At 43.3% G+C, this 27,488-nt stretch overlaps 1 protein-coding gene across 1 annotated transcript in view; it reads right to left on the bottom strand.

Moving 5' to 3' along the window:
* LOC308146619 (sodium-coupled neutral amino acid transporter 4-like) overlaps positions 1-20,527 on the bottom strand; it is a gene marked incomplete at its 3' end in the record, with an annotated part of 24,008 nt that extends 3,481 nt beyond the window's left edge. Inside the window, exons 1-12 of the mRNA XM_080518522.1 lie at positions 20,433-20,527; positions 7,497-7,710; positions 6,599-6,692; positions 5,421-5,536; positions 4,864-4,937; positions 4,222-4,314; positions 4,051-4,132; positions 3,782-3,864; positions 2,516-2,574; positions 1,044-1,310; positions 351-462; positions 55-240 (exon numbers count right to left, since the gene is read on the bottom strand). Coding sequence (XP_080374648.1) covers positions 55-240; positions 351-462; positions 1,044-1,310; positions 2,516-2,574; positions 3,782-3,864; positions 4,051-4,132; positions 4,222-4,314; positions 4,864-4,937; positions 5,421-5,536; positions 6,599-6,692; positions 7,497-7,621 — 1,291 coding nt within the window. The 5' untranslated portion in view covers positions 7,622-7,710; positions 20,433-20,527. The remainder of the gene's footprint in view (positions 1-54; positions 241-350; positions 463-1,043; positions 1,311-2,515; positions 2,575-3,781; positions 3,865-4,050; positions 4,133-4,221; positions 4,315-4,863; positions 4,938-5,420; positions 5,537-6,598; positions 6,693-7,496; positions 7,711-20,432) is intronic.
* Between the last annotated feature and the right edge of the window lie 6,961 nt (positions 20,528-27,488).

The raw sequence follows: 27,488 nt of genomic DNA on the forward strand, positions 1-27,488 counted from the left end.
TGAGGGACGCCAGAACCCCTGAGGGACGCCAGAACCCCTGAGGGACGCCAGAACCCCTGAGGGACGCCAGAACCCCTGAGGGACGCCGGAACCCTGAGGGACGCCGGAACCCCTGAGGGACGCCAGAACCCCTGAGGGACGCCAGAACCCTGAGGGACACCAGAACCCTGAGGGACACCAGAACCCTGAGGGACACCAGAACCCTGAGGGACGCCAGAACCCTGAGGGACGCCAGAACCCCTGAGGGACGCCAGAACCCCTGAGGGACGCCAGAACCCCTGAGGGACGCCAGAACCCCTGAGGGACGTCAGAACCCTGAGGGATGCCAGAACCCTAAGGGACGCCAGAACCCCTGAGGGACGCCAGAACCCTGAGGGACGCCAGAACCCCTGAGGGACGGCCAGAACCCCTGCGGGACGCAGAACCCCTGCGGGACGCCAGAACCTGAGGGATGCCAGAACCCTAAGGGACGCCAGAACCCCTGAGGGACGCCAGAACCCTGAGGGACGCCAGAACCCTGAGGGACGCCAGACTCAGAATAATCGGCCGAACTACGTAAATCTACTCACTCGGACTTTCCTTCCGGGACCCGAGGAACAGAAACGACTTGTTCTTTCAGCAGCTGGAAAAACTAAAGCCACTTTTTAAAAAGTGCTGACGCAGTGAAAAGTTGGACACGAGGCGACGGAACCTGTAGATTGAATCCCCGCTGCCGTCAAAACGTTGGCTTTTACAACAAAAAAAGAACATTTTTTTCTGCTTTTCATGAAGTTAAAAGGCCGTTTTATTAAATTTTGTATATTTAATGACCGTTTATCTGTAATTAGTCGATTTATTCAAAAACACAAGTTCTTGAACTCCACCTGTGACTAAAACCACCCTGGGGATTCAACGTGACGCTGATTTATTATCGATGCGGAGAAAAGAAGAAGAGAGAAGAACTGCAGCCACGCATATTTCAAATACATTTCTGGACGCACCTTTTCCAAACATGTTTGAACAAAAGCCTCGAGTGTTGAAAAAGGAAAAGAACCTGGGCGCACCTGGGAGTTGAAGACGAAGTACTTGGGCGTGCACATCTCCTCCTCGTCGGCGTGCGGCTCGAAGTGCACGCCCGCCGTCGTCGTCTGGGCGTCATGGCCGCCGGGCGCCGCCACCGCCGGCGAAACGTCGGCCCGCGAGAAATCCATGAGCGCCGTGCGGTTGTGCAGCGCGTACAGCCCCGGCGCGGCCGAGGCGTTGGCGCTGAGGTTGGCGTGGCCGTAGAAGAAGGGCAGCGGGCAAGGCAGCTGGGTCTTCTTGTAGATTATCTGTGGGAGGGGAGGGGGGGGGGGGGGGGGGGGGGTGGGGGGATGGGGGGTCATGCTGTGGCCACGGCGGCGCGGGAATCCTACGAAACTGGCTAAAATAACATTTCCTCACAGACAATTAGCTTAAATTGGGTGTAACTTTGTTTTTTTTACCCTCCAGATCAGTGCGATTTTCACACATTTACATATAAAGCGTTAAAATAAGACATGATGCTTTCATGATGCGTCATTAATTTATCAGACAAAGCTAGGAAAACTAAAAAAATTGTAAATTGTATTTTTAATATTTAACCAGAAACACCTTGAGATTAAAAATCCTCTTTTTCAAGAGCGTCCTGGTCGAGACAGGTTCCAGACCCACAAAACGTAATATTTCGTGTCAATACATTAAAAAACATGCAAATCTGCAACAAAACAAAACAAAACAACGCAGCATCAAGAAGTTGTAATTTGACACCAGCATATAGGAAAACTAAAAAACTAGGAAAACTAAAATAAAAAAATAAAAAAATTTAAATTGTATTTTTAATATTTAACCAAAAAAACCTTGAGATTCAAGACAGGGTCCAGACCCACAAAACGTAGTATAAGAAAAGTGTCAAAACATGCAAATCTGCAAAAAAAGCAACAATAAAAAAATGCCCCCCCCCCCCCAAAAAAAAAAAATGCAGCATCAAGAAGTTGTAATTTGACACAGCATCTAGGAAAACTAAAAAAACTAGGGGGAAAAAAAAAGTAAATTAAAAAAAATATTTAACCAGAAAAACCTTGAGATTGTGAAGAACCTTCTCGATCGCAGCGCCACCACGAGGCCACCCTCCAAATTTCAGCTCATTGAACAAACGTCTGGAATCTGGAGTTATATCAAATTCTGACATGCTAAGCTAACTAGCTTAGCGTGGCCACATCACGTCGCCAAACTTTCAGCGAGAGACTCCATGTCTTAAAGGGGCAGGCGCACAATTAATTCTTTTCTTTAATATGACAAAAAGTGGATCGTCACGATGGAGCTCCACTGTCGGGTGTTGCGGTTTAACTGGCGCCCGTGTTATCTGGTGACCTCTGACGTTAAAAAAACCTGCCAAAACAAAAACGCTACGACGCTCCAACGTGAAACGTGGAGGACGGCAGGGAGCGGGTCACCAGGTAACACGGGAACCGGCGGGTCGGGAACACCGGTGGTGTGAAGTGGAAGGTGTACTTACGACGCTCAAGAAGAAAACCATGCAGCTGAGGGAGAAGCCGCTGGTGTAGCCCAGGTAGCCTGCAGACACACAAAACACCGTCTCACGCATTCAGTCGAAGTATTGACTGTGTGTAAAAACACCCACAATGCAACAGCTGCACACGTTTATATATGTAACGTAACCTGTCCTACCTCCGTCACCTCTCCTCCCTCCGTCACCTCTCCTCCCTCCATCACCTCTCCTCCTTCCGTCACCTCTCCTCCCTCCGTCACCTCTCCTCCCTCCGTCACTTCTCCTCCCTCCGTCACTTTTCCTCCTCCCTCCGTCACCTCTCCTCCCTCCGTCACCTCTCATCCCTCCTCATCACCTCTCCTCCCTCGTCACCTCTCCTCCCTCCATCACCTCTCCTCCCTCTGTCACCTTTCCTCCCTCCCTCCGTCACCATCTCCTCCCTCCCGTCACCTCTCCTCCCTCCGTCACTTTTCCTCCCTCCCTCCGTCACCTCTCCTCCCTCCTCCATCACCTCTCCTCCCTCCCTCCGTCACCTCTCCTCCCTCCTCCATCACCTCTCCTCCCTCCGTCACCTCTCCTCCCTCCGTCACGTCTCCTCCCTCCCTCCGTCACCTCTCCTCCCTCCGTCACGTCTCCTCCCTCCCTCCGTCACGTCTCCCTCCCTCCCTCCGTCACGTCTCCTCCCTCCGTCACCTCTCCTCCCTCCCTCCGTCACGTCACCTCTCCTCCCTCCGTCACCTCTCCTCCCTCCGTCACGTCTCCTCCTCCCTCCGTCACCTCTCCTCCCTCCCTCCTCTGCTCTCTCCTTTCTTTTGGCGTTCTGACCGGCTCCTGTTCTCGGAACGCGGGTCTCGTCTTCTTCCAGGTCGTGGTGACCTGGCGAGGCTGAGCTCCACCCCTCTAACCCCTCCACCACATCCACCCCTCCACCGCCTCACCCCTCCACCCTCCATGGATCAATGGATCAGGAGTCGGATTTGGCCGCCGGAGCCTCGCTAATTTTCCGGTCCGTCGTCTGTTCTCTGCTGAATGTGAGGAGGGTTTTTGTCGCCCTGAACGCCGTCTGAGCGGCGGCGAGGGTGTGTTACGTTATTGCGTTCCCCGGAACGGCTCGACGGAGAGCCGGACTAGCGTTACGTTATTTCTGGTTTCTGGCAGCGTGGCGGCCGGACAGCTGCGGGGAACATGGAAACCCAACAATCCCCGCTTCCTGGAAGGGGGGGAGGGGGGGGGGGGGGGGGTTATGGGGGGGGGGGGGGGGGGGGGGCTTACCCAGGTTCTTGAGGAGTGACAGGGGGAGGATGATCCCCACTGAGACGAACACCACCAGGTAGTTTCCGTTCAGGTACCACTCGCTGCAGAACACGGCCTCGAGTCAGTCACACTCACAACACACTTTTTAAACTTTTTACACTTTTTAAACTTTTTACACTTTTTAAACTTTTTACACTTTTGAAACTTTTTACACTTTTTAAGCTTTTTACACTTTTGAAACTTTTTACACGTTTTAAACTTTTTAAACTGCAGGAAAACAAACTCACCCCGAGCTTTCCTCCAAACGCATGAAGGTCCGGATCACCTCCGGAAGCTCGTACTTCACGATGAAGAGGTAGCTGGACATGGCTGGGGGAGGGGGGAGGGGGGGCGGGGGGAGGGGGCGGAGTCAGTACCGCGGCTTCTACGGAATTCGCAGATTCTCGCACGTCGCTCACCTCCGATGTTTTGCATGATGATGGATCCGAACGCGGCGAATTTCCCCGGCCAGCCGAACGCCCGCTCGCCCAGCTTCTCGTAGATGAGCGATCCTGTGGGGGGGGGGGGGGGGCGTGAAAAAAAAACAAAAAAACACGAGGTCGTCATTTCATTTCAAGTCCTTGTCACATAAAAACTGCTTGCCGTTCAAAAACAGACAATATTTATGTAGTTTTAGACATTAAAAGGGTTTTAATGCCCTCAGCAAGGACTGACTTGCCTTTTGGTTCGACACACTGTGTCTTACTGACTTTGAGTTTATTTAATTTAAAACGGGGGACGACGCGTAAATAGAATTTCCATCTTTAGTCCCTTCGGCAGGCTGACGTCGGCAACTTTAGGTAATAAATCACAAAAACTGGAAGAAAATGTTGAGATCAAAGGAGATCGGCGTCTGTTGCCATGGAGATGCCGCCTGCAATTGTAGCAGCTTCCTTGACAGGCTCGTCAGCATTGACCCGAGCTAACGGCTATCACGCTAGCGATGCTAACAAGTGTGGCGAAGGTCCGCGTTTCTACCGAGCGTAGTTCTCGTTTGTTCTTGGTCTATGATCTATGATCTTTGATCTATGATCTTTGATCACAGTTGACGCACAACCAACCTCCTTCTTTTGCAGTCATGAGCAGCAGATGCACCGAGTAGAGAGAGAGAATGGCCACGCCCACCAGGAGGATTCTGGAGAGAGAGAGAGAGAGAGAGAGAGAGAGAGAGAATCAGCTTGTATTTCTTTTCAACTTTTCACCACCTCTTCCTCCTCCACCTGCTGGAAGTCAGTCATGTGACCACGCAGCCAGGGCATGGGCAGGAGAGAGAGAAGGGGGCGGGGCCACGGGGAGGAGGGGGGTGGGGGTGTTAGGTGACAGCGGGGTGTCGGATGTGGGAAGCCGTCCACGAATACTGACGAGGGACGAGTTGGTTCCCGTGTCAAAGGGTCGGCGTTCTATTTTTAGCCGAGTCGGCGAGTCGCCAGGTGAATCAGTCCAACAGATCCAGCGAAAGGCGAGACACAATAAACGGCGATGGCGGACGGACAACCGCGTCCCTGAAAATCTTAATCTCGCCACATTAAAAGCTTCAGCCGGAGCTCGGTTTGAAGTTCGACTTGAGCTTTTAATGTTGCGGGTCATTTCCTGGCTCGCCGTGTGGTTTGGGACGTACAGGAAGAGGACGATGCCGGTGTTGGCCATGGCGTAGGACAGACCCAGGATCCCGCTGCCCATGATGGCGTTGCTCAGGTTGAAGACGGACATGCCGAAGGAGGCGTGGCCTGGGTGCTGAGAGAGAGAGAGAGAGAGAGAGAGAGAGAGAGAGACAGAGACAGAGAGAGAGAATTATCGAATTTGTCGCGAAAAACTATTTTTATTTTGCAAATTGAGTTTTTTTCTCCCCAGAGAGTTTTGTTTTTTTTGCATTTCACCCGTTCCACCACTCCTCCTGAGATTCCGTATCATATTATATTTTATTTTATTTTATATTTATATTTTCTGAAAAAAATTTAAAAATTGGCTATTTTTTTTCATTTTGTACTTTTTTTCAGAAATAAATTTAACAATTGGCTGCTTTTTTCAATTTATGAGACACTGTTTGCTGGAAAAATAAAAAATTCGCTCTTTTTTTTTATTTAACATTTTTTTGGAAAAAAAATAAAAAAATTGGCTCTTATTTTGAATTTATGATATTGTTTGAAAATAATTAAAACATTGGCTCTTTTGAATTTCTGAGATATTTTCTGAAAATATAAAGAAAATTGGCTCTTTTGTGAATTTGTGATATTTTCTGAAAAGAAAATAGGCCGTTTTTCTGAATTTTTGATATTTTCTGAAAAAATAAATAAATTGGCTTTTTCTAAATTTGAGATATTGTTTTATGAAAAAATAACAAAAAAAATTTGAGCCATAAATTCATAACCAAATATGACAGATTAAATTTTTCTCAAATCGACACAGTTAACCAGGAAGATTTTCCTAAATTCAGCTTATTTTTCTAAATGAAGCCATTCGAGCTACAGTTTTATACGAAATAGCTTAAAATTGACGGACTGAACGTACATATAGAGAATATTTATTTACTGTAGCCACTTATTTTATTATCGCATTAAATTCTTTCTGCACTTGCTCCCGTTCATTTTTTTTTTTTAATTAAAAAACATAAAAATATTGAAAAGGTCAAAGGTCAAATGATCCAATCAAACTTTTGATTCTTTTTTTTTTTTTTTCAATCTTAAAACTCCAGATTTCGTCCGCAGGTCTGAGAAACCCATGTCGGTGTTGCGATTGACCACCCCGTTGCCATGGAAACCAGAACGGTAACCATGCAGCCCAATAACATGAACTTACATATTCTTCATGATATTCCTCATATTTCTTCTTCATCAAACCGTTTGACAAGAACTTCTGGCTCTCGCCGTCGTCGTTGTCGTCCAGGAATTGACTTCATGGAACAAGAAAAAAGAGAGAGAGAGAGAGAGAGAGAGAGAGAGAGAGAGAGATTATGACAACCTGAAAATGTTGCAATCGAGATTTCACAATAAAGTGTCAGTAGACGTTAGAGTTAGTTCCAGAGTGCAGATAAGCAGTAACAGAATAAATTCAGAAACGAGGGTCGAGTTCAAATGAAACAAAATCAGATTAAAGAGCAAAATAAAGTTAAAAACACAAACGACTGAAAAAACTTCAAAGTCGTGATTCAAAGGAATTCTGAACCCAGAATAAAAGTTTCACACTCGTTTTTTTATGTTTTCGTTTCAGTAAAGTTTGATATAAAAACATAGAAAAGGATGTTTTTCCCCCCGTTTGCATAACAGCAGTTTTGAAAAGTTGCAGGATTTTTTTGTTTTTTGTTTTAAAGATGGGTTTGGAGTGTTTTTCAAAAAGTTGTGTTTTTCCACTGTTATGGATTTGGAGCATTTACAAAAAAAATAGTTGTCTTTTCCCCATTTCTAGGGAGACGACTTCAGAGTGTTTTCAAAAAGATGTGTTCACATGATAACGGATTGTTTTTGGAAAGTTGCATTTTTATGGAGATTAATTTGGAGTGACTTTCGAAAATATGTTTTTTCCCCCATGTAAATGGCTGCGGAACATTTTGTAAAAGTTGTTTTTCAGAGCATTTCTTACATTTCCATGGTAACAGAGTGTTTTCTAAAAGTTGTGTTTGCCCTCGTCACTACGCAGACGGCGTTAGAGCGTTTTCTAAAAGCCGTGTCTCCCCCCCGTTGCCACGGAGACGGCTCACCTGTCGATGGTGGCCTTCTCGGAGTCGATGGCGTCGCCGAAGCGATCGTCCAGACTGTCGGCGCTGTCGTCGTCCAGCTCCGTCGCCACCCTCCTCAGCTCCATGCGATCCACGGACCCCGGCATGGCGGCACCACGGATCAGCCTGTTTCACAAAGTGGCGCCGGACACGGCTGTCCTCAGTTTTTAAAAGTTGGGCTGGATGTGAACGTCACCTGGAGGAGATACAAACACAACAGGCTCACTTTGTTTGTTTGTTTGGGTTCTTCGAGGTCGAACAGCAAACTGGTAACCTGTTACTTAGTTACTCCTGATGTAGTAACTTATGTAGTAACTTAGTTACTTAGTAACCCTGACTCTCATATGACCTTTTTTTAGTAAACTGTAATCTAACGTCTTACTATTTCCAAACCAGTAATCCGATTACAGTTACCTCTCCAAGTCACTATGCGCTATTATATCATTAATATTGTAGCATTACTATTAGTTCATACTGTAACATTACTATTATCGTGTAAATATTGTAGCATTACTTATATCCCGTTAATATTGTAGCGTTACAATTATATCATTACTATTGTAGCATTAATATTATAGCGTTAATATTGTAGCATTACTATTAGTTCATACTGTAACATTACTATTATCGTGTAAATATTGTAGCATTACTTATATCCCGTTAATATTGTAGCGTTACAATTATATCATTACTATTGTAGCATTAATAGTATAGCGGTAATATTGTAGCATCACTATTAGTTCATACTGTAACATTACTATTATCGTGTAAATATTGTAGCATTACTTATATCCCGTTAATATTGTAGCGTTACAATTATATCATTACTATTGTAGCATTAATATTATAGCGTTAATATTGTAGCATTACTATTAGTTCATACTGTAACATTACTATTATCGTGTAACTATTGTAGCATTACTTATATCCCGTTAATATTGTAGCGTTACTATTATATCATTACTATTGTAGCATTAGTATTGTAGCGTTACTATTGTAGTGTTAATATTGTAGCGTTAGTATTAGTTAGTACCTTAACATTACTATTATCATGTAACTATTGTAGCATTAATATTGTAGCATTACTATTGTAGCGTTCATATTGTAGCATTACAATTGTAGCGTTAATATTGTAGCATTAGTATTAGTACTGTAACATTACTATTATTGTGTAACTATTGTGGCATTACTATTGTAGCGTTAATATTGTAGCATTACTATAGTAGCGTTAATATTGTAGAATTACTATTGTAGCATTACTATTAGTTAGTACCTTAACATTACTATTATTGTGTAACTATTGTAGCATTACTATAGTAGCATTAATATTGTAGCGTTACTATTGTAGCATTAGTATTAGTTAGTATTGTAACATTACTATTATTGTCTAACATATCATTACTATTGTAGCGTTAATATTGTAGCATTACTATTATAGCGTTAATATTGTAGCATTACTGTTAGTTAGTATTGTAACATTGCTATTATCGTGTAACTATTATATCATTACTATTGTAGCATTAGTATTGTAGCGTTAATATTGTAGCATTACAATACTAATGCTTCAATAATCAGCAGCTGAAGGTCACTAAAAAGGTAACTTGTAATCTAAGTTACTTTTAAAAGCAAGTAATCCGTAAAAAAGGAGTAACTAGTAATCGGATTACTTTTTCAAAGTGAAGCTTGTATTGTTTGACGAAGGGAAAAACTTTCATGACTTTTTTCCCCCTTGATTTATTTTTCACTCTGAAAACAAGTTGCTGCGGTTTCCTCCGTCAGTACGGCGGCGCGGCGCTGGCAAGGCGCGGCGGCGTGGCGCCCTCATCCTCATCAGGGAACCTTTTTTTTTTTTTTCCACTTTCCGACCCGGCGCTCATCTATGAGTTACGTAAGAAGGAGGTCGGGGGAGGGGAGGTGATTCACGCTGTAGCCGTCAGTCACACAAAGGAACCTTTGATCTGCTGCCGGAGCAAAACACTGGCAACAGTACACAAACCACAAGAACGGCTCGCCAAATTAAAAGTTTAGAGCAACTTTAGGTCAGAGCGGTGCAGTGACCCCGGGGGCCACTAGTCGTCACTGATGTTTTTTTTAATGACGGAGCGAAAACAAAGCAAACTCAACACTCATTTCCTGCCTGCAGCTTCTCCAATCACATCAAAGGCCAGATGTTTACAGACAAAACGTCAAAGCGACGTCGCCTGTGAAAACCTGCCGCAAGGGATTCTGGGAAATCAAAGATGGGGGTCGCGGCGGCTCAAGAGAAAATATCAACGTCTCGATCGATTCAGTAAGAAGAAAAGTCTGACTTTCTCACAGAAACAGAGGAAAAACAGTGAAATGTTACGTAAAGTTCCGCGAAATGAATATATATATATATTTTTACGAGCGTAAAGACAAATACGTTTTTGATGACGTATTAAATAGACAGACGTCAACAATGGAAAACTACATCCTAAGTTGCGTCCCCCCCCGTTTCCATGGAGACGGAGATGTTTTCGCTCCTGAGCCACGTCTTCATGCCGCTGGTTCAAATCCCTGAGCCTCCATCCTGCAGGTGTGGCTTCATGCTGCTGTGCAGAAGTTGTTGACAGTCAACAACCTGAACCTCCGTGAGGCACCTGAGCTTGGTCACCCACCGCCCCTCCCCCGCTACACTCCCAGACGATTAAACAGCCCGTATTACCGTTGAATGAATTTATTTGGATTATCAACATGTGCTTTTCAAAATAAAACATGCAAATAGAAATGAATCATCTTGATGACGTGTAAAAAAAAAAGTTTTTTCCGTCGTAAAAAATGAGATCATATGAATGAAAGAAGTGAACATGAAAAATATGAAATAGTGAGATTATAGTGAAACGTTAAAAACAAAAAAATGGACGAAGGGACGTGAATTTAGAATAAATAAATAAATAAATAAATACAAGTTCTTCCAATACAAATCTATTGCGCTGATTTATATATCGCAAACAACAATAGGCAACACACATCAGCAACACACACTGTCAATACACATCAGCAACAGGCAACAGCAACACACATCAGCAACAAACATCAGCAACACACATCAGCAACACATCAGCAACACACACTGTCAATACACATCAGCAACAGGCATCAGCAACACACATCAGCAACACATATCAGCAACACGCATCGGCAACACACATCAGCAACACATCAGCAACACACACTGTCAATACACATCAGCAACACACACTGTCAATACACATCAGCAACACACACTGTCAATACACATCAGCAACACACATCTGCAACACATCAGCAACACGCATCGGCAACGCATCAGCAACACATCAGCAACACGCATCAGCAACACGCATCGGCAACACATCAGCAACACACATCGGCAACACATCAGCAACACACATCGGCAACACATCAGCAACACACACTGTCAACACATCGGCAACACAAATCGGCAACACACATCAGCAACACACATCGGCAACACACATCTGCAACACGCATCGGCAACACATCAGCAACACACATCAGCAACACACATCGGCAACACACATTGGCAACACGCATCGGCAACACATCGGCAACACACATCAGCAACACATTTGCTACACACATCAACAACACCTTTGCAACACATCAGCAACACATCAGCAACACATTTGCGACACATATCTGCAACACATCAGCAACACATTTGCTACACACATCAGCAACACATCAGCAACACACATCAGCAACACACATCAGCAACACACATCAGCAACACATCAGCAACACACATCAGCAACACATTTGCTACACACATCAGCAACACATTTGCTACACACATCAGCAACACACATCAGCAACACATCAGCAACACACTGGCAACACACATCAGCAACACACTGGCAACACACATCAGCGACACACATCAGCAACACACATCAGCAACACATCAGCAACACACATCAGCAACACATCAGCAACACACATCAGCAACACATCAGCAACACACATCAGCAACACATCAGCGACACACATCAGCAACACATCTGCGACACACATCAGCAACACATCAACACGCCGGTGGCCGAGAGGATGAACCTGTCTGACTGGGTTAGCATCACATGCTACACACACACACACACACACACACACACACACACACGCACGCGACCTTTGACCCCGGCGTTGCATCACTCCTCACCAGAGCAGAACGACTGTGAGGAAGACGAGGGTTTTTATTTTCCTCTCGGCAGAAAAGCGACAGAAGTTGGTTCATCCTGAACAAACTGTTCCTCAGCCAGAGTGACGACACACGGCAGACAACAACAACAACAACAACAACAACACAACAACAACAGAGCTCACTGATGCAGATCTGAGAAAAAACCCAACTTTTTCATAAATCGTCTCCAAACTTTCAAGACCCAGAAAATTATGTTCACTTACTGAAAAGTCCTTCAAGAACGTTTCCTTTAAAAAGTTTCCTTCAAAAGTTTCCTTTAAAAAGTTTCCTCTCGTTTTTTGTTTTTGTTTTTTTTTTTTATTTAAAGAAGTTTCAACGAACGACAGACGAGCTGCTGCTCTTTTGTAACTCAGGTATGAACGGCGGCTTTTAAAAGGGTGGGAGGAGGGCCTTCGTCCTCCAATGAGGGCAGAAGAACCCCCCCACTACACACACACACACACACACACACACACACACACACACACACACACACACACACACACTTTTTTTTTTTTTGTTACCAGCAACAACTTTGATTAAACTCATTTTAGGAGGAAGTTTTCTTGCTCAGTTTCTCTCTCTCTATAGATATATATCTATATATCTATATCTATATATCTATATATATCGTGACCCTACTTGCATGGATGTCGGAGTTCCGCCTCTCGTTTCAAGTGAAAACTTGTTTTTCTTTCATGTTTTCAATTCAGAAAAGTTTCGAGCGCGATGGCAGAAAATGACCGTGTTACCGTGTTACCGTGTTGCCGTGTTACCGTGTTGCCGTGTTACCGTGTTACCGTGTTACCGTGTTCGGCCACTAGTTGGTGCTGCAGATCTTCTTTTTTTTTTTTGCGCACAGGGAGCAACACATTATAAACATACAACAAAAAGTTTTGTTTGGAGCAACAACAACCAAAATGCAAACGAGGAGTTTGCCGGGGGTTTTTTCCCCTCGTCGTCGTGGAAACGAAAACCGACACTGTTAAAAAACATGCGCCGTGATCACATGACCGTTGTTCTTACAGGGAGGGATGAAAACAAGACACGCGAGGCGGGTGGAGGCGGGGTGGTGGTGGTGGGGGGGGGGGGGGGTTTCGGGGTCGTGGGCCGTGTCAGCAGCCGGCCAATCAGAGAGCGGCGCCGGCGGGATGTCACTGCGCCCGAGGTCGTGTCGGGGTCAGGGATGAGCCACGCCGGCTACAAGCTGTTCTTTTTAAAAGCGACACACACAGTCCGGGTCGAATAATCAACGTTTTTTTCACTTTAAAATGTTGTTTAAGTCGTCGGAAACGTCACATGACCTTTATGAAAAAGTTCTATTTTAAAGTTTCAGGTTCGGTTTGTGAGCTTTAGTAACGGATTCCCTCCCTGGAGGTCCTGAGTGGGCGGGGCTTGTTTTAAACACACCTGGACGCTCACCTGATTAAAAACAATAAAAACATTAAAAGATTATAACTTATTTTTTTATAATCAATACGAAGTACATGTAAATGATACACGAAGATAAATTAAAATAGTAATAATTCAACAAAAAAACACAAATACGAAAGAAAAATAGAAAAAGAGGGACTTAATTGAACCATTATGAGAATTAAAAACCCATTTAAAAAAATGTTTTTAATTCTCTTCAACCGTTTTCCATCTTTAAACAGTCGACTTTGTACATTTATTAAGTGTTTTACTGTTAAAAAGTTTATTTCTGTGCTGCTCATGTGTGAAAATGTCGTTTTTAAAAAAATGTTTTTGTTTGCATATAATATAAAAATAATTAAGTCTCGTGGTTTCAGGGAGGTTGAAATGTCACGTTGGACTTAATTCTACCAGGGAGTGTAAAAGTTGCTCAGACGAGAAACGAAGCCACTCGGCGTCGTTTTTAAACGACGCCGAGATTCTCCAACGTTGACGACGTTTTTTCAGATCGACCGTCAACGAGAACTTACGGTTTCGTGACCCCGACTTTAGTGACGTGAAGCGACTGAGAGGAAAACACCGCGTGTCGACGTCACGTTAGCAAGAGGCCCCGACAGAAGATGGACAGAGGAGGTCATTGACCCCCCCCCCCCCCCCTCCCCCCCACCCCCACCCCCACCCCAGCTTGGATCAACAACACCGGGACAGTGGGGACCGACGCCACGTTTCCCGTCTCTGGAGCGCCGCCATCTTTGTTGTGAGGCTCCGCCAGCAGGAATCTGAAGGCGGCTAAATTAAGACTGAAGCTTCACGTGACCGAAATACCAAACTCTGCCCGTCGGTAAATCATCGGCCAGACGTTTGTCCAAGTACTTTAAAACGGACCGTAGGTAGAAAATACCGAAGGGGACGATCCCGTCTTGTATCTTAACCGTTGTCGTTCAGAGGGAACGTTTAAAAGTCGTCTTGGCCTCATGTCGGCGACTCGCCGGCTGTCCGGCGTTACTCGACTTCACGGTCCAGGAAAAGGTCAACGGGCCGCCGTGGTCATTCCTGTCGACTCAGAGACACCGAGTCCCACGTCACACCGGTGGACATTCACTGTTGGCCTCAAGCCAAAGTCTTGTACTGGACAGAAGGACTGAGAAATACCTCCACGTCTTTTCTGGGCCCATCTGGTATCAGTGACACTGATATCGATATCGATACTGGTACAGATACTGATATTGATGTTAGTACAGATACTGATATCGACACTAGAACAGACACTGATGCCAATACTGACACTGATATCGATACTGGTACAGATACTGGAACAGATACTGATACTAGTACAGACACTGATATCGACACTAGAACAGACACTGATGCCAATACTGATACAGATATCGATACAACTACAAATATGGATATCGATACTAGTACAGACACTGATAAAGATATCGATACTTGAACAAATATTGATGACAATACTGATATTGCTACAGGTATTGATACCAATACTGACAATACTGATGCAGATAGATACTAATACAGATACTGACACAGACATCAATACTAGTAAAGATATCAATGCAAATACAGATACTGATGCCAATACCGATACAGATTCTGATTCAGATATAGACATCGATACCGATAGATATCAATGCTCATACAGATATCGATACTAGTACAGATATCAATGCAAATACAGATACTGATGAATACTGATACAGATATAGACATCGACACTGATAGATATCGATACCAGTACAGATACAGATAGACATCGATACTGATACAGATATCGATACTAGTACATTGATACTGACACAGATATCGATACTAGTACATCGATATTGATAGAGATATCGATACTAGTACATCGATATTGATAAGAGATATCGATACTAGTACATCAATACTGATACAGGTATCAGTACCAGTGCTTTAAACCAAAGCCTGCCGATAAGCACATGTGCTAAAAGAAGCAAGTTACGTCAAACTATGTAAATGTTGACTTTTGAAAACACGGGACCCGAAGTACAAACAGGCAGTGCTGGAATAATCAATGTTGTTATCGGCCTTTACGTCACGAGTGGAACGACGCAGCCTCAGAGTAAGAATGTGGCGCAGGCCCACTTCCTGCCTCAGTACACGTGTTCCTACGCTAAATAAATACTACAAGTATTTGCTCACCGGAGAACAGAAACATAAACTTTACACCAACCAGACATTTTATCCTCGGACATCCTCACATATATAAACTGAGTCTCAACAGAGTGGTGCAACTTTTAAAAACTGCTTCATGAGAGAGTCTGGTTAGAATTGTACTTGAGTACACAGGATATATAATCATAATACGCTGCTAAGAGCAGTTTTCACAAAGTTTAAAAAAAAAAGGTACATGTGGATTAACTTGTGAAATAATATTAATGAAAATAATAAGTGAAATAATTCCCCGTGTGCGGCACGTGAACAAAAAGTTTTTTGGGGTTTTTTTTTGCATTTTTGTTTCAGGAAAGTTTTTTGTTTACATGAAAAAAAAATGGCAGAAACGCTGATGTAGTTTTCACGTTGGGCCACTAGCGGGTGCTGTTGGCTGTTTTTCTAATCAAAATCACAAATTCATCGGAGAACAAGACGCTATCGTTTATATATATCGTTCTCCGGGTTGCAGCACAAAAACAAACCAACAGCACCCCCGAGTGGCCAAACATGAAAACTGCATCAGTGTTTTTTTCAGCATGAAAACGCTAAAACAAAATTCACCTAATATCGAATTAAAATACCCTGAAGTAAAACTCTGAACTGAAGTACTTTAATGTATAAAAGTTTCCGGTTTAAACTGAGTTTCCAGCTTTTGTTTTGTCTGCGACAGAGTGACGCCCCACCCACGTTGTATCCTGGCTCCGCCCCCGCTGCGCTGGGATTGGCTGGATGGACGGTGGGTAACGAAAAAAAAAAAAAAAAAAGGTTTTAGAACATTTCGTTTTTTTTGTAGTGACTCGTTCCGTGTTGATCGAGCGCCGCCGGCTCCTTCAAGTAGAGAAAAACTCACAAAAACTCTCTTTGTGTGTTTTTTTTTATGACGAAAAACTGCGTCTAATAGATTCGCCAGGCGGGACAGAAAAGCACAAAGTAATCTCAGTCTGGATTATTCGTCCGGGAATCGACCCACACAAATATTCCTGAAGAATTTAAGACGGAAGAGGAAGATTTCTGTGGAAGATTTAAAACGAATCGCGCAGCACCTGCCGGACTCGGCGCGCCGCCGTTATCAGCTCGTATCGATCGGCCGTGTTCTCGTAACAAAATATAATTTTCTCTCGGAGCCTCCCTGTCCTGACCTTGGCTCCTCGTGGCTCCGCCCACCAGCGAGATCAAAGAAAAGAACAAAGAAGAAAAAAAAGGCGGGGAATTTGTTCTCCTGCAACGGCGGCTTGATGACGACAGATTTATAAAAAGAACATTTCCGCGATGTTGAATGTTACAAAGGAGGTTTCCCAGGTTAGTAGTAAGGCCCCGTTTCCATGGCAACGTGAAACGCATTTATTTCTTTTATACAAAACGCACCGGGAGCTTATTTCCGTTTTCACTCAGAAATGTCGTTTAAATGAGGCCCAAGAAACAAAACGTGTCTTGAAATGCTTTAGTTTTTGGGTTTTTCTATAATCCAGATCTATGTAGATTATTATGGATCTATAATCCAGATCTATGTAGATTATTATGGATCTATAATCCAGATCTACGTAGATTATTATGGATCTACAATCCAGATCTATGTAGATTATTATGGATCTATAATCCAGATCTATGTAGATTATTATGGATCTATAATCCAGATCTACGTAGATTATTATGGATCTACAATCCTGATCTATTTAGATTATTATGGATCTATAATCCAGATCTATGTAGATTATTATGGATCTATAATCCAGATCTACGTAGATTATTATGGATCTACAATCCAGATCTATGTAGATTATTATGGATCTATAATCCAGATCTATGTAGATTATTATGGATCTATAATCCAGATCTACGTAGATTATTATGGATCTACAATCCTGATCTATGTAGATTATTATGGATCTATAATCCAGATCTATGTAGATTATTATGGATCTACAATCCAGATATATGTAAAGTATTATGGATCTACAATCCAGATCTATGTAGATTATTATGGATCTATAGTCCAGATCTATGTAGATTATTATGGATCTACAATCCAGATCTATGTAGATTATTATGGATCTATAATCCAGAGCTATGTAGATTATTATGGATCTATAATCCAGATCTATGTAGATTATTATGGATCTATAATCCAGACCTCTATAAAGTATAACATGTTTACAATTCCATGTTTACATTAATGGTAAACAAAGTGCATGTAAATACACTTTTAGGAATTACTTATGATGAAAAACTGCATAAAAACATCCTGAAGTCTAAATTAGCAAAAAATAAATAAATAAAAAATGTGCACAAGGTTTAAAATCAGATCAAAATTCACTCAACTTATTATAAAAACTCCGTTATTCTTCCATATCTGAGTTATTGTGAGGAAATAATTATAAAACAAACAAACATTAATCCCAGTAGAATTAGACTCATGAATCAAACTGATTATTATTTTACGACAACAAATCAAAAGACGCTAAAAATACACGCCATTGTAGATTTTAATACACGAGAACATTTAGTTAAAAATCCCTCCAGATGTGTCAAATATACTTTGAAGTCCTTCAAATCAATACTGCTGGAAGTAATACTACTACTACTTCAGTCCTGGTAAAAGTTTTCCAGTAGAAATATTCAGTGTCACTTTATCAGATTAGACTTTAATCTCTGGAAGTTACAGAATAAAACCAAAAATCTCCGCCCTCCTCTTCTGTTACGACTCCTCGACATTCCCACCGCGAGTTACATCAGCCGGGAGGCCCTGACCTACATTTTCTCTCGCTCACGTCTTCCTGTCTGGTTTTGGGGGGAGGGGCCACACCCCCCTACCCCCCCCCCCCCCCCCCCCCCCCCCCCCCCCCCCCACCCCCCCCCCCCAGAATCCACGGCTCCTCCGCCACGACGAGGTTCCTTCAGGTGATTCAAACACCGAGATACTTTCTGGAAAACGACCCGATCGCAGGTGAAATACGTTTTCATTTGTTTTTCTAAACTTTTTCGCCAACTTTTAAAGCCTCGAGCGAATATATGACACAAAAACGCTCCGTCTCCATGGGAAACGTCGGGGGGTGGAAGGGGGGGGGGGGGGATGTTTTAGAAAACGCTTCACGTAGAAAATGCAAAAAACATAAATAAAAAATGATGCGTTTTCACTTGAAACGATCAAGCTGGGGCTCGGGACCAGTGGAAATGCTTCTGGTTTTGGTTTCCATGACAACGCTACTCAGAGCCACTGGAAACACCACTTCACTTTTTTTTTTTTTTTTAAATATACTCCAGTTCTGAGAAAGTGAAGGAAAATACAACTTTTCGAATACACAAGTACTGCACATCACACATACGACTGGTTCTCAGTTTCATAACAAAAAGCAAACGGCAGCACCCCCTGGTGGCCTGACGTGTGAACTACACCGTTTTTCAAAATGTTATCGTGCAAATGCAAAACTTTCCTGAAACAAAAATGCAAAAAAAAACCTCCAAAAACCACACATTTTCACTTGAAACGTGCAAACGGGGGGGTGTGAAAATGCAAAAAACTTTGTTGCGCTTTGGGTTTTGGTTTCCACGGCAACGCTACTCAGCGCCACTGGAAACACAACTTTAAAAAAAAAAAAAAAAACACTCTGAGAAAGTGGAGGAAATGCAACTTTTCGGAAACACTGCTTGCGCTGCCCCTTCCTCACAAAGTTCCCTGTGTGCGTAGTTTCATTACAAACAGCAGCACCCCCTAGTGGCCCGGCGTGTGAACTGCATCGTTTCCATAATGTTAATGTGCAAAACAAAACAAAAAAACCCCGACGCATTTTCACTTGAAACGAGGCGAAAGTTGGAAAACAATCAACAAAGTGTCTTTTTCTCACAGTTTCTGCAGAACCTCCCACATAATCATCATTAAAGTTTCTCACTTCTTTTACAGGAAACTCACTATAACATCATATCCTCTGCATGCAGACTTTCGAAAAGCGGCGTCCGGGAGAGCGAGCAGAGGTTCGGGTTGGAGCCCGACGGGCCACCTCTGTTATGTAAGTCAAGAAAAACACCAGTCACGATGTGGCAACTGGGTATTTTTAGCCTGGGAGGGGTGGCGGCACAACCTGGAGCCACCACTTCAACATGCCCCGGGACACAGATTACTCCTGGACCTACAGATTACTCCTGGACCTACAGATTACTCCTGGACCTACAGATTACTCCTGGACGTAGGGATTACTTCAGGACGTCGCGCTGCTGCAGGGAAAAGTTAACGTGTGGCTCCAAAAAAGGAGAAGTAAAACAAAACAAACAAGAACTTTAAAAGCATCATAAATATGATTTTTTTTCTTTCCCTCTTCAAGGTGATTCCAGTTTAATTAGCAGAGATGGAGAGAATAAGCTCACAAGTTCAGATGATGGAGATTAAATCCAGTAAAAGTGGATCGAATTCAAGGTTTTTTTTCCTTCACAGCGGCAGGAATATATCTATATTTATGAGTTCTCAGTAATATATTTATATTTATGAGTTCTCGTGTTGGCCGAACGCAGCGGGTCGAGCTCGTTCTGTAAACGTTTCTCTTTTCTTTATCCGGGATTTTATGTATAAAAGTTTGTGAGCAACGCGACGATCCTTCGTGCAAAAAAAACAAAAAAGGAGAGAAATTGTCTCCTTTGTGTTTTTTCTCTTAATTCCCACGTGTAGAAACTGCAGAGCAGAAAAAAACCCCCAAACAAAAACACAGAAACTTCATGCAAAACTGCATCCGGTGAGACTGAAGTTGTATTTATTTCTTTATTAAGTCTTATAAATAAAGACGCGTGTTTTGGCGCTTCGGGGGGAAACACCCTGCAGGAAGACGCGCCTCTGGACAAAACAACAAAAAAGACGCGTGTTTTTTCTCCCTTATTAAACAAATAAATAAACCCGAATAGTTCATGAATTTAAATCATTGTGGGGGGGGGAAGGATCGTATCTGATTCATAAACAAACAAACAAACCAACAAACGAGGGTAAATCCACAAGATCCGCGCGCGACTGATTCCTCTTTATTCTGCAAAGTGAATTAAAGCGCGTCAAACGGAATTAAAGTCCTCAGAATGAAAACGTGTTAAATGGAAACGCAGAGAAAAAGTGTGTTAGTGGTCGTCGGTCTTACCGGGAGCGCGTGAGAGGGAGAAGCGGCGGAGGTGTGGGAGGAAGAGGAGGAGGTGGTGGAGGAGGTGGAGGAGGTGGAGGAGGAGGAGGAGGCGGACTGCCGGAGCCCGACGAGTCGCTTCTCATTTAAACTGGACTGAGTGGAAATTTCCATCTGCCATGTGATGAAGGCGACTGGAGGGTCGAGTTACACCCGCTGCTGGGGGGCTCCTCTCTCTCTCTCTCTCTCTCTCTCTCTCTCTCTTCTCTCTCTCTCTCTCTCTCTCTCTCTCTCTTCTTTGTTCAAACACTTTTACGCACGGTTTTATTTTGCCTTTCAAACATTAATACATTTTTTAAAATCTTGTAATTTTACAAACTTTCTCGTCATTTGCATTTTACCCAGCAGGAAAAGGTGTTTGCAGAGTTTAGGTTGAAAAAAATGTGTTTTATTTTTTATTTATGACTGTGATGCGCCGTTGTTTACATTCCGCCTGGCCACGTTGTGGAGGGGGAACCTTCTTACTGCTGCACGCTGGAGGGGGGGACCTTCTTACTGCTGCACGCTGGAGGGGGGGAACCTTCTTAACTGCTGCACGCTGGAGGGAGGAGAAACCTTCTCACTGCTGCCACGCTGGGGGGAACCTTCTCACTGCTGCACACTGGGGGGGAACCTTCTTACTGCTGCACACTGGAGGGGGGGACCTTCTCACTGCTGCACACTGGAGGGGGAACCCTTCTTACTGCTGCACCCTGGAGGGGGGGAACCTTCTCACTGCTGCACACAGGAGGGGGGGGGGCTTCTTACTGCTGCACACTGGAGGGGGGAACCTTCTCACTGCTGCACGCTGGGGGGGGGGGGGGGGCTTCTCACTGCTGGGGAGGGGGGGCGGGGGGGAACCTTCTCACTGCTGCACACTGGAGGGGGGGACCCTCCTTACTGCTGCACACTGGAGGGGGGAACCTTCTCACTGCTGCACAATGGAGGGGGGGACCTTCTCACTTATTGCAATAAGTCATCTATCAGGGACTCGTCTCTCTGGGACTCGTCTATCGGGGACTCGTCTATCAGGGACTCGTCTCTCAGGGACTCGTCTCTCTGGGACTCGTCTATCAGACACTCGTCTCTCTGGGACTCGTCCTCTCTGGGACTCGTCTATCGGGGACTCGTCTATCAGGGACTCGTCTCTCAGGGACTCGTCTATCGGGGACTCGTCTATCAGGGGACTCGTCTCTCTGGGACTCGTCTATCGGGGACTCGTCTATCGGGGACTCGTCTATCAGGGACTCGTCTCTCTGGGACTCGTCTATCGGGGACTCGTCTATCAGGGACTCGTCTATCAGGGACTCGTCTCTCTGGGACTCGTCTATCGGGGACTTGTCTATCAGGGACTCGTCTCTCAGGGACTCGTCTCTCAGGGGACTCGTCTATCAGGAACAGAGGAAGACGATCACCAACATGAGTTTCCTAATTAAAAGGCAGCAAACGTTCAATTGAACAACGTTCAAGGGAGGAAATGAGGTTTTCCTCATGAAGTCGTGCAGCAAAAAACACATTTTCTGGGACAAATTGAGACGATGAGACGAGATGATATGAGACGAGGCGATGAGACGAGGCGATGAGACGAGATGATATGAGACGAGGCGATGAGACGATGAGATATATGAGATGAGATGATAGGAGACGAGACGATGAGACGATAGGAGACGAGACGAGACGATGAGATGATATGAGATGAGACGATGAGATGACGAGATGATATGAGACGAGACGATGAGACATATGAGATGAGACATATGAGACGAGATGAGACGATGAGATTTTATGAGATGAGACGAGATATGAGACGATGAGATGATATGAGACGAGACAAGACAATATGAGACGAGACGATATGAGACAACATGAGATGGTGAGACGGTGAGACGATGAGACGATATGATACGAGATGATATGAGATGATATGAGATGAGACAATGAGACGAGACGATATGAGACGATGAGACGAGCTGAGCTCTTTTCAATGTTTAACAGTGTCAACAAACCAAATGGCAAACGGAGCTTCCTGAGAGGACAGAGTGGAAATACGTCAACGATTCACGTCTCCGATCCTGTTGACGCGTCGCCATGAGGATCAACACGCGAGTAAACAAACAGGTGAACAAACAAGTAAACAAACCTGAGCAGAGTCAACCTGCAACCAGTTTCTAGTTTCACTTCTAAATACCCTTTCTATCTATCTATTTCTCTCTCTCTCTCTCTCTCTCTCTCTCTCTCTCTCTCTCTCTCTCTCTCTCTCTCTCTCTCTCTCTCTCTCTCTCTCTCCTCTCTCTTCTCTCTCTCTCTCTCTCTTCTCTCTCTCTCTCTCTCTCTCTTCTCTCTCTCTCTCTACTCTCTCTCTCTCTCTCTCTCTCTCTCTGGCTCTGAGTGTTTCTTTTCAAATATTAAACCACAAAGCAGAAAATAATTAAATCACAAAACTTCAATTAATCATTTCTAGTATCGTCGACTGTCAAAATAAAACCAAAAAAGTTGGATCGTTATTACAGTGACTGTCAAATAAAACCACCAACTTGGATCGTTATTACAGTGACTATCAAAATAAAGCCACCAAGTTGGATTGTTATTACGGGGCTTCTTTCATTTTGTTAATTTCCACGTGTTTGTTACATAAACCAACACGTGGAAACGAGTCCCTGGTTCTCGATTCGGCCGATCAGGAGAACGTTTGGCGCCGAAGGTCGCGTGTCCGGAGCGACGCCTCTGATCAAACACCGCCAAACTCCGCGACCTGAACTCCACCCGACAAACGGACGTTACATAAGCGGCACGTCGTCACGGTGAAGCAACTTGTGTGAGCAACTTGCTCAAACAAAAGGTGTCGACATGCAACGAGCAGGAAAAATACAAAATAAGAGACACGGCGTCTTCCTGCTGAGGTGGTGGACATGAAGGACCACACCTTGTGTGTTGGGCAACTTTGGGCCTCCTGAGCAACAACAATGACAGCAACAATGACAACAACAACAATAACGACAGCCACCACAACAACAACCACAACAGCAACAATGATAGCAACAACAACAACAATGATAGCAACAACAACAACAACAATGATAGCAACAACGACAATAACAATGACAGCAGCCACAACAACAACAACTATCGCAACAACAACAACAATGATAGCAAAAACAACGACAGCAACCACAACAACAACAATGATGACGGCAACAACAACGACAGCAACAACAGCAACAACAACAACAACAATGACAGCAACAATGACAACAACAACAACGACAGCAACCACAACAACAATGACAACAATAACAACGACAGCAACAACAACAGCGACGACAACAACAACAATGACAGCAACAATGACAACAACAACAACATTAACGACAGCAACCACAACAACAACGACAGCAACAACAACAACAGCAACAACAATGACAACAGCAACAACAATAACGACAACAACCACAACAACAACAACAACGACTGTCTGCCGTCTCATTGACAAACGTCTCAGGGGGACGGACAAACGGCCAGCAGTGTTTTCATTACGTCCCACATCTGTCCACCCGCTTGGAGACCCTGTCCGTCACATCTGTTCAAAGGACGACGCCCCCGACGACGACCCCCGACGACGACCCCCGACGACGACCCTCGACGACGCCCCCGGCGACGACCCCGGCGACGACCCCGCCGCCTCACACGCTGACGGTTGTTGATCCAGATGGACGTTATTTTGACCACCAGAGCAAAGAAAGTCTATTTCCAGTCTGTTTTCTCAGCAGAGAAACGAGAGTTTGACATTTTTCTCCATCGACGTCAATAAAAAAACGTGCGATCGGCTTAAAAAAACCTGGATATCGACAATCTGATCCCCCCCAAAAAATTAAACAAAAATTAAGACACGGAGAGAAACTTTTGTTCCACGAATAGAAAAATACTACGGCAGTAAATAACCTAGAGCTACGCTCGGTAGAGCGCAGTGTCGCCATTTGTTTTAGCAGTAGAAGCTAAAAAGCACCGTTGAATTTAAAATATCGCTAAAATAACAGTATTTGAAAATAGTAAATATTGATTAAAGCCCTTTTGTTTTAATTTTGCGTGTTTTTTTTTTAATGTACAGCAACAAAATATACCTGAGAAGCTGTACTTTTGTTGTGAAAAGTTCAATTTAAACACAAATAATGATTTTTCGATAGCGAAAAAAGACGTGTGTGATATTTGAAGTGTGAATATTCTGGTGTCGTCGGCGTATTTTCACATCGTCTGTTTGTACAAAACTCCTCTTTGAATTGTGTTTTTTTATCAGATAAACTTTTCCACGACTCCTTCAGAATAAAGGCGTGTTTCGCGCGCCGTCCCTTTAAGGGAGTGAAAACCTGAGCAGAGGAAACAGGTTCTTCAGCTTTTATTATGTTTTTTTAATTTGATATTTTACCAGGAAGAGACTGAAAGGACGAGTGAAGCCTGATGCCGCCCCCCCCCACCCCTCTACCCCACCCCACCCCCCCCCCCCCCCCCCCCCCGTGCCCCTCATGCCACAATGCCAGGCCTCCGCATAATTCCCCCATTCTTCCGCTTCCCTGCCACCGCTATTAATTTGTGAAGCTCGTTACGTAACGTCTTATGCAATGTGTTTTTCTGGGTAATGGGTCTGGGGGTTGTTGATATTCCCCCCCCCTCCACCCCTCCACCCCTCCACCCCACACGCCCCCCTGCTGTCGGGGTCCGGCCTTCAAACTTAACCCAAACAGGCCACCAGGAACGCTGTCGCCATGGAAACAAAGGGGGGGGGGGGGGGGCACACGTGCAGTTTGTCGGTTATCAAAACCAATATTTTCTGTTTTAGGGGAAAATCCTGATTCAATACATTTTTATATACATTTTTACAGCTTTATTTATTATGTATGAGTCTAATGGGCTGAAGTGACATGAAATAATAAAACAAACATTGATCCTAATTATTTAGAATTTTGATCCAATTCTGATTTGAGTTTATATTTCTTCTTACACCACATTTCTTTTGTGAATGTTGACAAAAAGTCATTCCTAAAAATTCCTGTTTTTTTGTGAATCTCTATGAAAAAGTTGCTGTTTCGTAGATTTGCGCTCACAACAACGGCGGCCTGGAGAAGAGAGAGGTGAATAGAAGTTAATAGGATTTGTTCATGTCAAGATGTTGCTATCAAAAGCTGGGAAAAGTCCTAAAAGTGCTATTTAAAAAATAATTTTTATTCATTGACAAAACAAAGTTGGGAATAGAAGGCAGAAGTTGCAAACGTCCATGAATGAAGGAGCCGTCGGTCAAAATTACTGCAAATTTAAATGTGAAATAATTTCTGCCAAAAACATGCTTTTATTTATTAATGAAAGATTTTAACTTAATTTTTTATTTTTTTAATTAAATGTTTTTTTAAATGTTTATTTTATTTAATTTTTTTTATAAGTTTTTTAAAATAATGCTTTTTTATTTATTTATTTAATCTTTTTAACTTAATTTGTAATTTTTTTAAATGCATTTTTTGGAATGTTTTTTTTAAATAAAATTTTCTTTATTAACATTTTTTAAATGTTTTTTTATTTAGTTTTTAGTTTAATTTCTTTTATTAAAATTGTTTTAAATGTTTTTTTAAATTTAATTAAAAAAATTTATATTTTTGCCACAAAAAAAAAACGGGCTGAATTTCATCTGAAGTGAAATAGTGACATAAATAACCATAAAATTTTAACTTTGAAGGTTTTATTTGTTGAGTATACGTGGTGAAAAACGTCTATACTGAGGTAGAAAATTGAACAATTTCTATGGGAAATGACGATAATCTCAACATAAAGCCAATTTTGATGATATTTTCTGGTAAACTCTGCATGTTTTTAAAAACTGGCGGCTCCGAGGCTAAAGGCTAAAGAACATCAGTCAATATCGACGCGTCGAAGCTTTTCCGCCGTTCAAGATGAATTAAAACGAAGGTTTCTCCAGACGAGGAGCTCAAACTGCGACGATAATGACTAAATTGCTTCAGAGCTGCTTAAAATTAACATTAAACAAAGTGAATTTGGTTCCTGAATCAAACCTCGAGACATTAAACTAAGCTTGTGTGATTCCAGCGACACAGGAAACAATCTGCCGGAGGGAAAAGTTAGAAAATAAGAGCGTTGGCGGGGGAAAAACTATTAGAAGTAATTATCAAAAGATTCCACCTCCGTCACACGGAGCAACGTCGCCAGGAGGTTGTTTAGAGAAACTTCCCCTCTTCAGGCCCTTTTATTTTGGAAGTTATTATTCACACCATCTTTCTAATAAAATAAAATAATGATAAAATCCAATGAGCCCAGTTTTGTTTGCACGTCCTTCATAAACTAAACGTCCAGGATCGTCCCTCGTCTCTTCAAGCCTGAAGTGAGAAACTTAAATGAAAAATGAAAAAGCAAGAGAAGACAACAAAAAACAGAAAGACCAAAATGAAAAACAGAACAAAACGATTGTTTTGGAAACGAAATGATTGACAAGAAATGAAATGGTGGAAAAATAACCTTTAAAAATTCACTTTGTGTTGAGACGCAGACTTTATGTGAGGAAAATGTTGTATTTTCACAAAACCAATTATTCTGAACCGAAAATCACTACAATCTCAACATGAAGCCAATTTTAAAATGCGAAATAGTGAAATATTTAAAAAAAAACAAATCTTAGAGGCTGTTTTGGCCCAGAGGCCTTTAATTTGACATCCTGATTTAATACCTTTACCTGATTCTAACCCCCCCTAAAAAAATGTAATAAAAATAGAAATCGGAACTTTATGATTCCATGAATCAGAAGGAAACAAAGTAACAACGTTGGTCTTTTCACAATAATCCTCCGTCGTTCCTCGTCGCTGACGGGACGTCACGCGCCGCTCGTCTTCACAAATTGAGTTGTGATAATTCTGCACAAACTGGCAGAGGAGGAGGAGGAGGGTGGGGGGGGTGATGGGGGGGCCGGGGGGGCCGGTACTTTTCCAGCAGCAGCTGAACAAATGGCCTCTGGAATTTTGTAAACGGCCGCCGCCTTATCGAGGG

This window comes from Blennius ocellaris, assembly GCF_963422515.1.
Source record: "Blennius ocellaris genome assembly, chromosome: 22".
NCBI lineage: Eukaryota > Metazoa > Chordata > Actinopteri > Blenniiformes > Blenniidae > Blennius > Blennius ocellaris.